Consider the following 17,106-nt stretch of genomic DNA (forward strand, 5'->3'; position numbering starts at 1 on the left):
TAGTAACTAGCACTTCCCTCCAAAGAGCCAATCACAAATGAAGTCAACAAATTTTCTAGTTAGCACCGCCTGCCTACGCGTTCGTCTAGTTTAAACACCTGCGTCCTAACATATTGTTTTGGAACGATTAAATTTACGTCATGTGTTTGTGTGTGCAAAGGTATACTGGTACTTTAAGCAAAATTTGCATATCTGTTAAACAACCAAGCAATTAACCCAGTCAACAAACAAGCAGTGTAGTAATCTTTGGCCAACTTCGAAGTTCAAGTTTGTCATCTGCTACGTAGATGAAGATAATAACCTTCGCTTCAATGAGCAAAGTACCTATATTATTAATACTTGTGTGCGGCCGTAGTTCTGTCAGCAGAATACATCATTAGGTGCCAGTGCTAGACTCAAAGTCATCCATATACCTGGCTATCAAGTAGGCTACGTGGAGCATTTTGTTAATAATTTTAGTCGATGAAGTCTTCCGAAGTCGAAACGTGATTTCACATTATGGAGAATTGTCTTCTTGTCGTTGTGGTTTTGATCCTGTCATCTTTTGGCATTGTTTCGAGTGAAGAGAAAGGTAAATGTTGCTGCGCTTGCTCGACGTATCTGGTTGGGCGATATTTGCTTTTTAACGTCACGATAAATAGTTCAAAACTTATCGCGATATTTCGATTATTTTTCCTCTAACAGAATCAGCGTAAATGTCGAGTGGACGGAGAAAGACATATATACAGGGGACATTCAAAGAGAATATCTGAGTTTGTTATGAACTGTTCCCTTGAAAATAAATAAATAAATAACCACGGAAAATTGTAGTATTTTTGCGTGTCTGGCGATAAAAAATTCGAAGTTGACGATTCAAAGTACTGACAACATTTTAAATTTAAATTGTCACGAAACTGATGAAAACTTTAAAATGACAAGTTAGAGTAGCTATATTATGTGATAAAATGAAAAGAATTTAATCTGTCTTACAATCTTTATAAAGTTTAACTTACAAAACTTTCGATATTATGAAACAAACTATGTTCGGTAAAGACCCGTTTCTAGACTGCCTAACAATGAACAGCGTGCACTATACGTACATCAGTTTACAACTGCAGTGTTTACCCCTACTTAAATATCACGGTAGGCTACATGTGCTGCGAATTTTCCCAGGTACCTTGCCAAACAACCCCCATGTCTAACACCTGTGTGTTAACATTTTTGGCACGTTTCCAAAAAACTTTTCATGGAGTAAACTATTTTGGCTCCACTCTAGAATTAATTAGGTCAGTCAATAAAGGATCGGTAAAGTTATGCGAAATATTATCTTAGACGTTCAAGAAAAGTAGGTAAATATCCCCGTAACATTAAGGTAAGTAAAACACACCTCAAGCCAACCGACTCCTCCGCATGAACAAAACAATATATTCCCCATGTTACACGAGGCACAGTCTATACCATACAGACTAAGCACGATATCAAGGCCCCAATAGTTACAGTACGGCCATCTTTATGGAAGAAAACCTTTTAATCCCATGTTTTAAGACACTTGGCATGATTAACTAAATGCTAAATATTGTTTCCATGTTCTTGTAGAAAACGTCAACTTTGCAAAATACAATAAGTTGTGTTTTTGTTGTTACGTCGAGATCCGTAACCGACGAAGTGGTTAGGCTATTTACTATAGACTTAACTATGGTAGGATATTATTTTTTCCCTTTTTTTTTTTGTGGAAATTCTAGAAAATACTTTCTTTTCCCCCCGCATAACACCAGATGTGGTCTTATGGTTTATTCATAAATGGGTGAACTAGAGCCTTGTTTACATGACATTAGTTGCATTTAGCACGATATGCCAGTTTCGCGTGAATTTTTCGAAAGTATTTTGCTCGATCTTTCGTAAAATTTGAAAGGTTTAACAACTTACTGTTCGTTCACAATTGGTAATTTCTCTACTGATTTTCAGAGTTTTTTCCTCTATACAGTCAATGTTGTAAAGGACGGTTTTTTTTTACGAAGTTCAAAAGTCAGTAAATGAAGTTGATAAACTTTATTTCTTTTCAACTTTCTTAACCATGGAATGCTAGAATAACATTTACACATAAAACGGAAAGAGGATAATCGCATTTTTTTCCACATTTATTTCAAATTTCTTTCACAAGAAATTATCGTCATATGTTCAATCCTCAAAAAATATCGTCTTGAAAAAAAAATTATCGCGATAATAATAATTTTCGATAACTCGCCCAACCCTATTTAAAACAGTATGATTTATACCGCGGATTCACGTGTTCTTGATCGGAATGGTAGCCTTTTGCCTCCTGTATTAAATGCTAGTCCTGTTTTGGTTACATATGTTGCCTTACTGTAGAGATTAATCATGATGTTAACCAATTCTCTCTCTAGATGTAAACATTTTTCCGTTGTGATGCTATTGTTATGTATTCATGTTGTACATGTGTACCCCGGCATACACCTGGTGTTGTGAGTTAGACTAGAACTCACTGATATTTACTTATATTTTATAATCTCTAGTAGTATATCCCTCTCATTCCACAGTAATGAATAATCATGTCATGATTCGTAGTGGATCAGACGCCGCAGTTGCCTTGAAAGTCAGTAAAACAGGGTCATATGAAATATCTGTTGATGATGTTACCTGGTTTGAGAGTCATGACACATATTTTACAATTAATGGTGTAACATACTCAATGATGGCTGGAACTCTCAATCTGGTTGAAGGCCCAACTCTGAGCAAACAATGGAGTTCTCGTCTGGGCCCTATGCAACAAATCAGTCTTACATGGCAAGCATCAGACAAGATGAAAACGAGGATAATTACTGCTTTCCAACTATTTGAAGAAAATCCTGCCATTGTCTTCACTCAGGTAAGTCACAAAGTGGCAGTATCATGTGCATCTACTGATTGTTCATTGGCAGACCTACCTGATCACGGGAGCTCAAGACCTATGGTGGGGTAGGTCTGCAGCTCACTATCGGGGGGGGGGGTGGGTTGGGGTTCATTCTGCAGATCACTGCAGTAGCACAAGGGGTTGATGATAAAATGGTGGTGTAACATGTAAAAATGTATAATTGTTATCATGATTATGATTATTATTATTATTGTCAAACATTACCAACTTTTTGGAGCAAGCGTCTCCATTTACAGGGGTTACTGCACAATAACTTCCCACAATCAATGCATGTACTTTGTGTTTGAAACATCTTTGCTGTAATTTTGCTGTTATCACAGAACTTCAGTCTTGCTGGTCTGTCTAATAGCAGTGTTGGTAATGCAAATCATTTGTGCACAAGCTTCCCAAGCTTCACAGTCTCCAGTGATGTGAGAAAACATCTTGGCTATCTCAGTTTTGATCAACTATTTATGCGAGTTCAGACAGTTGCAAGGTATGTAATATGCATGATCAATTAATTTCATCTTCTACCAACAGAAATGATCATCAAATTGTAAAATTAATGGAAATAAGTAGAGATTCCACAATAATTTCCAAATTAGGCATAACTCTAGCCAGAAAAAAATATCACGTTTACGTACTAATGAAAATAACAGATGTAGAATACCAAATTCAGTATGGACTATTAGTGCAAATTTAATTTTTAATCCAATTTTGAAACTGGCAATTCCAAAAGGAACATGTGTGATGAAATTGCTGAAAACTGACTAAAAGCCAAAAGGTGTTTTTATAATAACTAGATCATGTATTAACTTTAGAATCCCTGTCTTAATGTTATATTTCAGCTGGAACTTGCCTGTTAAATACATTTCCACTGAAACTGACTAAAAACCAATGAGTATTTATATAACAACTAGATCATTTGTAAACTATAGAATATCTGTCTTAATGTTACATTTCAGCCCTGTCTTAATGTTATATTTCAGCTGGGACTTGCCTGTAAAACACATTTCCAATGATTTGTACTCAGCACCATTGACAATCTTCAATGAAACCAAGTATACAATGGTTTTGTCCTCTTTCAAAGAGTTTATGGTCTCATCAATGTTCTATGATGGTAAAAGTGATGCCGTACAGCAAGGCATTATGGGTATGATTACAGAGATTCCAAAAGGTTTCATTCAACAGTCAGTAATGCAGTTTGGAGCTGGTATCAAAGAAGTAAGTTATTCTTAATCAAATGCTCTCATTTGATAAAAAATATGAACAAAGACAAGAATAGCATGTAGCTTATACCTTTGAGGGAATACTAATTGATATCAATCCCAAGAAGCTAAAATGTAATGGGTAATTAGCTCATGGTGCAATGCCTTACACCCTATGGAGATGCCTTAAAAGGGTTATTAGGTTATTAGGTAAAGTTGATTGCTGAACAAAATTGCTGAAAAGTTTTGAATCTCACTATGAAAACTACATCCTCATACCATTTGGTATTACAAAGATATGAGATTTTAAAATTTAGTGATACTTTGTAAATGCTTCTGACAAGAGCAGAATGGATGTCACCAGGGCACTGAAACTGTCATTGTTTTTCTATTTAATTTGTCAATAATTTCATGAACAAAATACTATTTCTACAAAAAAAGATGAAATTCTATGTAAAGAGAACTTTGGCAGCTATGCAAACATTCCAAATGTATCAGTTTTCATGGATAAATCAACAAGAAGATTATAATAGCATAAGTAAAGCATTCAAAGAGCATTTGCCCAGATGACATCACAGACCCCCTACTCTGATCCAACATCCTGGAGTAGTTGAAGGTTCAGCCAGTCAAAACAGGTTACATTCAACCAACCACATCTCGAGTTAGGGGTATACTATTGAGATCGGGTTTTCAACTAGCAGTGTTGACTATTGTTCTATTCAATATAGTTTGCAATGTTTGTCACCAGAATATCCCTGTATGTTTATACCACAAATAAATAAAAATAAGATGTTTATTTTTTCTAAACCATCAAATATTAATAAGTAACTATGGTACTTTTGCACAAATGTTGACATATGCATGTGTTTGTAACAGTAATGAAGAAGTGAGTAGCAAAAAAGCTGTAAGCAGGAAGCAAAGATTTGGAAAGATGGCAAAATACCATTTTATTTTGTCATTCCTTAGACAGTCCTGCAATGGGGTAAAATGCTTCGAAAGCAGTACAACACCAAACGTTACACAGACAATGATCTAACACTGAAGTACATTGGTTATTGGACAGATGCTGGGGCATTTTACTACTACAATACAGAAACAAACATTACTTATGAACAAACTTTGATAGATGTCAAGAATGAAGCTGAAAAAAATTACATTCCTTACAAGTAAGTACTTATTAATATATTTATATCATTGGTGCAAAAGGCTCTACAAAATAGTGAACATAGGTTAAGTTGATATGTTGTTCTCCTCCTTGTGGCTGTTAGCTTTCTGATACATGAGGTTTTCTGACAACAGTGGATGCTGCCCATTTGTTCTGTTTCCTTGGAGTACTTGGATGATTAAAATAAATTAGCAAGCCTACAGTATACATCAATCTGGTTGTTTGGTGTTACAATCTCCGCAAAGAAATCCATTAACTTTGCAACTGGTAAATAGACAAAGCTGAACAAAAGTTGGATTGAATTTAGTCAATTTAACTAAACTTTGGGACTAATCATTAGGGACAGTAAATTATATGTAAGTCACTGGTGTTGGCCCCAAACTTTAGCAGGCTGAGAGTTCTTAAAGTTAGTACTCTCCTTGAGGCTCTAATCCTACAGGGTATGCCAAGGCATTGAGGTGAATGAACAATTAAATATCTCATTATGGATAGCTAGATAGATAGAGGGGCAGTAAAATACTTGTAAAATTTGAGATTTTGTGACGATTATATGGATCTCTAGCATATTTGGGAGCAGTACCAACAACCTTTAACACTAATAACCAATTTAGCCACATTTAACCACTGTCAGTACTTTGAGCATGTTCTAAAAGCTTAAAATATTCTTTTCAGTGCAGACATTTTATTTTGTGCCATTAGATGATAGGTATCATAATGCAAAGCTTATAAACTGTACACCAGTTACTCCATTCAAATTGCAGGCTTAATGAGAACTAGCAGTCTAATTTCAAAATCTTTGCAAACTGAATTAAACAATTACAGTGATGTATAACCAAATATAAATTTATATAAGTAAAGAAATTACAGAAAGCTGACTGAAAAAAAAATTTAATGACCCAGTGGTCACTGGTTCAAACCCATTCTAACCATACGTTTATTTGCTCTTAATTGAAAATTCCAAGTATATCATTATAATTTCATTCATGGCAGGTATTACCAAATTGACTCTTGGTGGTATTACAAAGGATTAATAAGTTCTGGTGTCAAGAACTGGACTGCCATGCCCTCTGTATTTCCCCATAACTCAAGGTAAGAAAATTATAAAGATATCAAGAATGTGATTTACAGCTGAAAGTGCTCGATGAATTACCCATGTGCTACCAGCTTGTGGTGTTTATTGCAGGACACATTTAAGGGCTAATATTAACTGAACATGCAATTAATTTGACTGCATCAGCCGCTTACTTTGTTACAGAGCTCATACAAGTTGGATGTCTAACCATCCTATATTTACATTGTGTGTCTGTTTGTTTCATAACCTTTATCAATTTTTCAAGGAATCTGTTAGTGTTGAATTTTTGGTTTCTGCACTGCTACATTTAAAACAAATTTCTTTGCCTTCTTACAGCTATGTTTATAAAAACTTAGGCTATCCAATTGCAGCACACAACAAGTACTGGTAAGTGTCATGACATTTATGTTATAAATTAATCAATTTGAGATATTTGATTGTCATTAATAAATCTTTACATTGAAATCTTGATTTTGAGATCCAAATTTAATTCGTTGAACTTTATTGCTTCATCTATCATCAACCAAACAGTTTCTCCATTGCTCCTAATAAGTCTACTTACTAAATAGTGCTGTTACATATAGTGCTGCGGTGAGAATACACACGACCTAAAAATTATGTCTTCCTGCATGCAAGCTTGAACAGATTTACACAGGTCATTACGGGAACAGAGGCAGGACATGACAGAAACTGTGGATGAAATGTCAATTTTAAGAGTATCTTACAGCAAACTGAAATTTGGAAAAAAATAAATTGGTAATTAGGCAGAGAGAAATGAGCAATTTATTTATACTTCATACCAAGAGAGAAGTAATATACTTTATGAAATACTTGTTTGAATCTCTCACATCTCAGTTTGTATACTTTATACTACAGTGATCCAGCAACAGGTTATGACTTTATTTACTTTCTACTGCAGGGATCCAGTAACAGATTATGAGTTTGTTTACTTTATACTACAGTGATCCAGTAACAGATTATGAGTTTGTTTACTTTATACTACAGTGATCCAGCAACAGATTATGACATTATTTACTTTATACTACAGTGATCCAGCAACAGATTATGACATTATTTACTTTCTACTGCAGGGATCCAGTAACAGATTATGAGTTTGTTTACTTTATACTACAGTGATCCAGTAACAGATTATGAGTTTGTTTACTTTATACTACAGTGATCCAGCAACAGATTATGACATTATTTACTTTATACTACAGTGATCCAGCAACAGATTATGACATTATTTACTTTCTACTGCAGGGATCCAGTAACAGATTATGAGTTTGTTTACTTTATACTACAGTGATCCAGTAACAGATTATGAGTTTGTTTACTTTATACTACAGTGATCCAGCAACAGATTATGACATTATTTACTTTCTACTGCAGGGATCCAGTAACATATTATGAGTTTGTTTACTTTATACTACAGTGATCGAGCAACAGATTATGACATTATTTACTTTCTACTGCAGGGATCAGTAACATATTATGAGTTTGTTTACTTTATACTACAGGGATCCAGTAACAGATTATGAGTTTGTTTACTTTATACTACAGTGATCCAGTAACAGATTATGAGTTTGTTTACTTTATACTACAGTAATCCAGCAACAGATTATGACATTATTTACTTTCTACTGCAGGGATCCAGTAACAGATTATGAGTTTGTTTACTTTATACTACAGTGATCCAGCAACAGATTATGACATTATTTACTTTCTACTGCAGGGATCCAGTAACAGATTATGAGTTTGTTTACTTTATACTACAGGGATCCAGTAACAGATTATGAGTTTGTTTACTTTATACTACAGTGATCCAGCAACAGATTATGACATTATTTACTTTCTACTGCAGGGATCCAGTAACATATTATGAGTTTGTTTACTTTATACTACAGGGATCCAGCAACAGATTATGACATTATTTACTTTCTACTGCAGGGATCCAGTAACAGATTATGAGTTTGTTTACTTTATACTACAGTGATCCAGTAACAGATTATGTGTTTGTTTACTTTATACTACAGTGATCCAGCAACAGATTATGACATTATTTACTTTCTACTGCAGGGATCCAGTAACATATTATGAGTTTGTTTACTTTATACTACAGGGATCCAGTAACAGATTATGAGTTTGTTTACTTTATACTACAGTGATCCAGTAACAGATTATGAGTTTGTTTACTTTATACTACAGTGATCCAGCAACAGATTATGACATTATTTACTTTCTACTGCAGGGATCCAGTAACATATTATGAGTTTGTTTACTTTATACTACAGGGATCCAGTAACAGATTATGAGTTTGTTTACTTTATACTACAGTGATCCAGCAACAGATTATGACATTATTTACTTTCTACTGCAGGGATCCAGTAACAGATTATGAGTTTGTTTACTTTATACTGCAGGGATCCAGTAACAGATTATGAGTTTGTTTCCTTTATACTGCAGGGATCCAGCAACAGATTATGCTAAGAAAAATGGGGGAGCATTTGACTTTATAGTGGAATTTATACGAGCAATACCTCAAGATGAGGTGAGAGTTCTATGATCACATATCACGACAGGTTACAACTAAATTAACCAATGTTCACATGTAGCTCAGTATTGCGAGATGTATGTTTGAAACTCAATTTGCCAACTTTTACAAATTTTAACATCAAATTCTACATCAATTGTGAATGAATGGTATTTATAAACAGTAATTCACTACAATATGGAAAGTCATCCCTGCAGTTAGTCTGTTATTCGTATGGTTACATGTGCTATTGAGCTCAGGTTTAAAAGTTGACATGTGTTTGGTAATTTTCCATTGAAAGCTAATCTATATTGTCAGATTAAAATTGCTTCAATCTCATAAACTCAAGCTTGATAGAGATATATGCAAATAACATTGTTTCATAATTCTGTATGATTGTTTACACTGTCAGGAATTTTGGAATTTCCTGTTGTCATCAGCCAAGAAGGATTGGGGGCTTATTCTTTATGAACAGGTACAACTTTTTCACATCAGCAAAACAAAATCTGTTTTATAGATTTATAGCTCTGTAATTTGTTACATATTTATAACCAAATACATCAATTATTTGCTGTTTGCACATACAGTAATTCTTGATGACGTTTTATTAGGCAGGGAAATCTATGCAACTTACATAATCTTTTATAATTATAATATCACTGTTTAATATTGATCCAGAGTTCATATTTTCTTACTTTCTCAAGCGAGTGTCCTAATCAATCAACCTTTCATGCTTTTGTTATGTTTCCTTTTAAAGCTTTGACAATACAAATATTATATCAACAATTAAGTGTAATATATGTAACATGTATGTTACTGCATAACAATTTTTTTACGAATTTTTACGAAGACTGACATACGAATTTTGGCATGATCATAATCCAGTTATGTTACAACTTTCAGGATGGGAAAAATATAACTGACATAAAATTGTTCTTGAATATGTTTCAAGTAGTTTTCAATACTTTAGATATGAATTTAGTAAATAGATTATGAACTTGAACTGGTGCTTTCATGTGTTATTAGGATTGGCTAAACTATCAGTTTGAGGATATGAGCTGCACCCTAGAAAACGTAACTGTAGCCCGTAAATGGTTGATGGACATGGGTAAAGGAGCCATGAGAAACGATCTTCCTATACAGTACTGTATGCCAATGGCGAGACATTTACTACAGACAGTGGAGATACCACATGTAACACAGGTAAGATGTTCCTGGGGAGGAATACAAGTTACTTAAGTTAATTATTACTCATTCATTATTAATATTTAACTTTTGAAATTGCAGACCTTTCCAATTGTGTTCTAATCAAGACATAATATTCACACTAAATCTAAAGAGAACAGATCTATGATCTTAGTGCAGGACTGATGGCCAATGAATCTTATACAGAGCAATTACTGTCCCACAAAGTACTGTATATGCATGTTATATTTGTATAATTCTTTTTTTTGAAGCATACAAGACATGTTGAGCTTTAAATAGAGTAATATTTTTTGGGAATACCAGATTAAATGATCTGTATATACCTGTAACAGAACAATTGTTCTTTTATAAATAACTTAAATCAAATCTAGTAAAGTTTCAATGCTTTGGTTTTAGGCATTGATTCATAACAATCTTGCATACATATAATGACTTATGTAACTCATTGTGAGAGTTTGAATAGTTAGTTATTTGACTTTCTCTTCTACACAATGCTTATCATCTTCATTCTTCTTCTCTTCAAGGCGAGAGCTAGTGATGATTACCATCCAGGAAATGACCAGTGGAAGATTGGTCTTACTTCTATCATTCACCACGCCCTGGACATCAGACCATTCAAGGATAATTTCAGAACAAACCCAGCAAATGATCATAGTCGTAAGACAAATAACATAAAGCTACTTAGTTGCAATTGTTTAACCCTTTTATGGTATCCTGAGGATTGGATCCAAGATTTTATACTTTGGGTAAAAGGAAGGGGCATGGTGGGGGGGGGGGGGATGAATGCCCTCCTGTTCAACTAACACAAAAATCAAAAGAAGCTAGTAGCACAACCTTGTGCTTAGACCTTATTGATATCAACTATATATGCCCAAGAATGCACCATTTGATGTCTAAAATTTTAAGTTTGCTGCAGGAGAACTCCCAGACCATTTTTTTGGGACGACTACTGGACTCCACCAATTCCTGAGCCACACCCCCTCCCAGCCTCCCTATATATCCTTGCTTCACCCATGGTGCCATTATATGTATACTGCTGAAAAGATGCTCCATTCGTTAGTTTAATGATATTCTTTTGTGCTTGTGCTTGCTTTACATGGAGACCAAACCGAAGAGTAAGCTCAAGTTACTGGTACTCCAAAGTAGTGTATTACCAGGATAATTTTGTGATTACTAATAACTGGGCATTAATGGTAATGTTCATGATTTACGTCCTTGTTTCACTTTCAGTTTATGGAAGCTGTGCTGCTTAAGGGACAAGGCAGCACTTAAATTGAAAATATGAGACTGAATTGTCATGTGATGAATGTTTCTCTAGAGACAGAAAATGTTATGTACAGTTCCATGAACATCTTTGAAAGTAATTTTCACAATGTTGATAGAGAAAGTGTATATTTCTTTTCCCAATTAAGCAAAATACCAACCAGAGCCATATCCTGGATTACAAACAGTCATTGCAATATACAGTACTGGTCCAGTAGGTCCCAGTGACAGGATTGGATTTGAAAATGTAACTCGAATCAACAGGTAATCATCATTCGCTGATGTTACTCATCCCTAGAGTAAACACACAGACTTACAGCTTGAGAACGTTTGCATACAGTGCACCGTGCATGTGGAACTCACTTCCAGAACATGTAAAAATGTGCAATACTGTGAACGGTTTCAAATCAGCACTCAAAACGTAACGTTCACCAAAGTATATATGTTATAATTGTTATTATTTTGTTAAGCGCTACGAGAATTATTTCATAGTTTGTTTGGCGATATATAAAAATTATGTATGATTATTATTATTATTCATAAAATATGGGAAATCCAGAAAACCAGTTTTCAATCCAAAAGCAGATTTCATTACCTGGATGCCAGGTATGTTTTGTTGAAGACCTATTGAGCCTTTTGCACAGAACTAATTTGAACTGAATTTGACCAAACAATGTTCACCAAAAGAATATCCTCACATTGGAGAATTCGCAGATTAATTGTAGCCTTAATTTGGAGTTATCATGTTTAAAAATTGTCAGACTTTGATGCCTGTTGACCTCGTGTGACCTTTGACTTCTACCAATTTCAATAGGATCTTGCACTCACCAACATGGATCTACATACTAAGTATGAAGTTCAAGAAAGATGCACTTCTTGTGTTGTCGTGTTTACAAGATTTTCAGACTTGCACTTCAATGTTGACTGCAAATGACCTTTGACCTTCACCAATTTCGATATGATTCATGTACACAACAAGCTAAATTAGCATACTATGCATTAAGGTCAACAAAGATGTACTTTTCGAGTTATCGAGTTCACAAAGTTTTCATACTTTGACCCCAAATGACCAGTGAACTTCACAGAAAACAATAGGGTTCTTGTACTCAATAAGATGTATCCACATACCAGTATGAAGTTAATCCACCATTAACCTTTTGAGTTACCATGTTTACAAGTGTCACATACATACACACGCACATCTACACACACATGCCATCACCATTGCATAAATTCCTTTGCCACCGGCAGAGAAATACAAACATAAAATAAAATTAACGCATTAAATATTCCTGCTAGCTTGATATGCAAGCTGTCACTGAAAAATTTCTGTCCAATTTAAGGAACTATAGTTATCTCATAATATTCCAAATAAAGTATTCTTAATAATTTCTTGTTTAAAAAAAAAAAAAACACAATAAAAAACAGCAGCTATTGGAAAAATTAATCAACTAAAGATAGATTCATATCAATGAAATAATTATAACTCATCTATCACCATTCATTTAATATCGTTAAGTTTAGCTCAAAATGATAAATGTTAACTTCTAAAAACAAGGACATTTTGAAACGATATTCATCGGTGAACAATATTCATTTGATCTCTGCATTCATTACATTCACTTGATCTGGTGTACTTCTCTAGTTTGATACTTATTAACACAGTGACCCAGGAAATAGACTATAGGAACAAATATATGTTAACGTGATTTCAACCCGAGAAAAGTTAACTTTCCATACTCTTTTTCTCATTTAGAACAATAAATTCTGACGGCCTTCTTCTTCAACCATCACGACCAATGATGGCAGCAGATGATTACATCCTTGGTGTAAGATTCCTTTGATTTTGTTTATACATGACAAAACATTTATGAAATTTGTTTCTTCTGTAATGCATTCATAACTCTTTAAACATTTTCACTAGTCTATTACGAATATGGTCAATTAAAGTTTAAATAGTTGCTTGACCTAGGTGAAATCTGTAACCCTATTGCCTTAAACTTTCCATTTTTGTTAATTTTATAGACAGCATTTGCTGGTAAAGGACTTGGTGTAAGTGAGAGGGTTTGGTCAACATACAGCAATGTGAGTGGTTTCATCTTTGGTGCAATTATGGCAATTGATGTGGCCAAACCAATCCAAGTTACTCCAGAAAATGTGGAACTAGAAATGGTAGGTGAAAATTCTTGTTGCATCTGTCACTGTTCATTCCAGTAATGTTGAAGTGTTTCTAAATGTCAATAAAATTTAGTTTTGCAAATATTGTTGATTTATTGATTAGTGCTACCCCTTCAACCCCCCCCCCCTCCCCCTCCAAGTGAAAGGATTGTTCCTGATGTGTCAGGTTCGATACAAGAACTAATATTTACAATGGTTCTGAGAGCTGATTCCAGTCTTGATTGCGGTTATAGTATAACTGCTCTGCTACATACCTGATAAATGCTGGACGATACCAATAGGTATATTCTAGCCTGCAGAATTAATCACCTCCAAGGACAGATCATTACAGTACTTACCACTCTACCAAATTATAGCTGTATATAAGGATCCATGACATATTAGAGAACTTCCCCCCAAAATATGTCTAAATTTTTTCCTTCTAGACTGGTACTTCATATACGTACATGGATGAAGCACCAGTATTTTCAACCAAACTCTTTGATAAAGATCACCCTTTGACAGTTGGACCAAACCCAGAAGAACACTATCAGCTGTGGCATACTGCTCCAATCTTTAAATTCAAGTAAGATACAGTTAATGTTACTATAGCCTTGAATACTGTAAAACATGTTGATAAAATGAGAAACCTGCTAAGCATGAGCACTACTGAAGAGCAAACTTGGTGTATTTGCAGGGAACAGTTAGGTACATTTCCACCACTTAATTACAGGTCATCAGAATAACAACATGGTATAAATGTTAGAGTTAAAATAATCAGTAGATCTGCATGTTGTTATTAAGTGTCTCACAGTCAGCATTTATTTCCTTTTTCATTTCCATTTCTAGCTTCATTGTCATTTCAGTTTTGAAGCATTCTGAATCTTCTGAAGTTCAAGTTTCACCATTTACTCTAAAGATGTTACAGGGTTGTTTGCATTGTATGTTATTAGACTCTAAGTGTACATACCCCTGAAACTTACTCCAAACATCATTGGAAAGCTAAATTAAAACTTAAAAAATAATTATTTACGTCTGTAGATCTATCTTAATAAGTATCTTAAATAAATATTGTTTAAACTTTACAACAACAGCAGCAACATACTGTTTCCAGATGAATTCATCACTGATTTAATTTCAAGACTGGAGGAAACAGATTTTGATACCAATCTCATCCACTAACTGCAACCTACATGAACTGTTAAAGGACTATTTTCTATATCTAGCTTGAACTCCAATTCAAATTCAGTTTATATATTCACAATGTTCATCAATCTATTTCAAGTGAGCCAACATGGTTAGCTTATCTATTTTATATGATGTACTTTATCCGTAACCTCTGCTATTGCAAAATACAAATTGCCTATAAAGTCCATTTCTATTTTACATGTCTGTTTTATGATTGATTTATTCTGGGTGTGATTGCAAACATTGACTGTAGTAACTACACACTATAAAACAACAATTGGCGTCACTAGCTGATGATTTCACTCCATATAGAGATGTCATCCTATACAAGCAATCTATATAGTGATATATGATAGCTGAACATAGGCGTAGGAGCCCAATTTGATTTGGGGGGGGGGGGGGCTGTAACGACGTGCCTGAAATGCTCCGCATGAGTTCAACATGTTAATGTGCATATTATATACTGTAGGCATGCATTGGTTATTACAACGCATGCCAATTACATACAATCATTTGCCGTGTTATTACCCTAATAATGATAATAATAATATAAGTTGAACCATTAAAAACAGATTGCAATTTATTTTTCTTTAGGTGCCCGAATAATTCTCAGCATATTGCTCGAATTTTCACAAAAATATTTTTTTGTGCAGCCCCCCCCCCCCCCCCCCTACGTAGCTGAGTATCAGGTTATTCTCTTCTTGGACATGAGCTACAAAGCTTTCAACTTGTTATTATATTTTCTAGCAATGAGAGTTGGGCAATTCTTGGTGAGACGTCTAAACTGGTACCAGTGTCTCCAAATCGATTTCATAGCATTTTAGTGGCATCTGAAGGCATTCACCTTGAACTGCACACTGGTGCGAGAGAAGTCATTAAAATGATGGTTCAGACAGGAGATACAACGTGGGAGCTGGAGTGTGCAGGACTGGAGGCCGGAGGAAGACTTGTTATTGAAATCAAAAACATTAATGTATTTGCTTGTGTGACATGATATATGTGTTTAAAGTTTAAGCATGATTCCAATATAAACTCAATTATGTACTGATGCTCAAAGATTAAAACCGAATTTTTTTTAATCAAGGTTAACAATATTTCTTTTGCAAGAACCTTTCAGACTTTTTACCAATGGCATAAATTTCATATCCTTTCCAAAGACTTTTCTGCAATGAATGCGAGTTTAATCCATGTCCAATGTTTATACTAAGTATTTGCATTGTAGAGTGCTCTGTTGCTGTGACTGCCATAACTATATGAAGTTTAATTTTTTTGCTCAAAACTACATGGCCAGAAATATAGGTAAGGAATTCTGAGACAGGATTGCAAATGACACTAAACAATAGTGACATTTATATCTATGTTTTACACTGGATATTTTTATAATCTTACCAAAGATGAAGCTTTGTAATCAGGGGGGTAGGAGCAGGGGGTAGGAGCCAGGGCGGCACTGGGGGAAGTGCCCCCACTTTTTTCAAAAATAGCAAATGTGCCCTACTGGCAAATAAAATGTGCCCCTTTGATGAAGAACTGTCTTTTGGATATCATAAGCCTTTGTTGATTCAAATATTTTATTTTAATTATTTCTTTTTAGTCTGTACATGCTATTTTATAAATGGCATCCCATATCTTTTTGCAGCACGGTTAACAATATACAATCTCAATAAATGAAAAATCAATGTTGCAGCGCACCATAATAGTATTGATAGCATACCAACACATCAGTGATATGGCCGGTGTGTATCGGTTTATACTGTAGCATAATGAGTGGTGGTTGTGGAATGAGAAAGTGCCCCTCTGATGTTGTGCCCCCCACTTTTTGGAAGCTTCCTACCCCCCTGTGTGTAATCACACAAAATCATACTCGTCAATTATAACTAAAGATATAAATATGGTTGCAACCTGTTGCCTGCTTCTTATTAGCAAGTTACTACCCATTTTAAATAGTCTAAATACAGATAAAGTTGTGTCCCACATTTAACTTTTTTTGTTGCTGTTTGCAAATCTTTTGAATAATTTGCCAAATGTCATCATTTCTGGTCCAATTTTGGTTGACTAACACATAACAGATGTTAAGGTATCTGATCTTTCTGTCTTGGTAAAGTATGTTACCACCAAATTATCTACAATGCATCTCAAAATGAATCTTGATGTGACTGCCATATCACCCAGATATTAGAAAACAAGGTGAGGACTTTAAAGATAACAAATGTAGATTGTATGCAAAACTATCATTGCATTTCATACATATTCATAAGATTTCAACTGTTGTCATCAGCATATAAGAAAATGTTCTGTGAGATAATACAGAATTTGAAAGCATTTTTCTTTTTTGAGTTTTTTGTTACTAGAATGCCGATTCAAGGTTTAAGGGTGCATTTTCATTGGACTTATGAAAGTTATTAATTACAAACTGAAGAAGAAACC

At 34.5% G+C, this 17,106-nt stretch overlaps 1 protein-coding gene across 1 annotated transcript; it reads left to right on the forward strand.

Annotated features, from left to right (window-relative positions):
• Positions 1–317: 317 nt before the first annotated feature.
• On the forward strand, positions 318–17,001 carry LOC139972065 (uncharacterized). The gene is made up of 16 exons (XM_071978962.1): positions 318–571; positions 2,538–2,866; positions 3,232–3,386; positions 3,880–4,114; positions 5,065–5,264; positions 6,254–6,352; positions 6,672–6,722; positions 8,802–8,886; positions 9,281–9,343; positions 9,895–10,071; positions 10,599–10,731; positions 11,487–11,601; positions 13,094–13,166; positions 13,363–13,509; positions 13,941–14,080; positions 15,430–17,001. Exons 1-16 carry the CDS (start codon positions 499–501, stop codon positions 15,674–15,676), a joined length of 2,322 nt encoding a protein of 773 aa, XP_071835063.1. The 5' UTR covers positions 318–498; the 3' UTR covers positions 15,677–17,001.
• The last annotated feature ends 105 nt before the right edge of the window (positions 17,002–17,106 follow it).

Source organism: Apostichopus japonicus, chromosome 8 (assembly GCF_037975245.1).
Source record: "Apostichopus japonicus isolate 1M-3 chromosome 8, ASM3797524v1, whole genome shotgun sequence".
NCBI lineage: Eukaryota > Metazoa > Echinodermata > Holothuroidea > Aspidochirotida > Stichopodidae > Apostichopus > Apostichopus japonicus.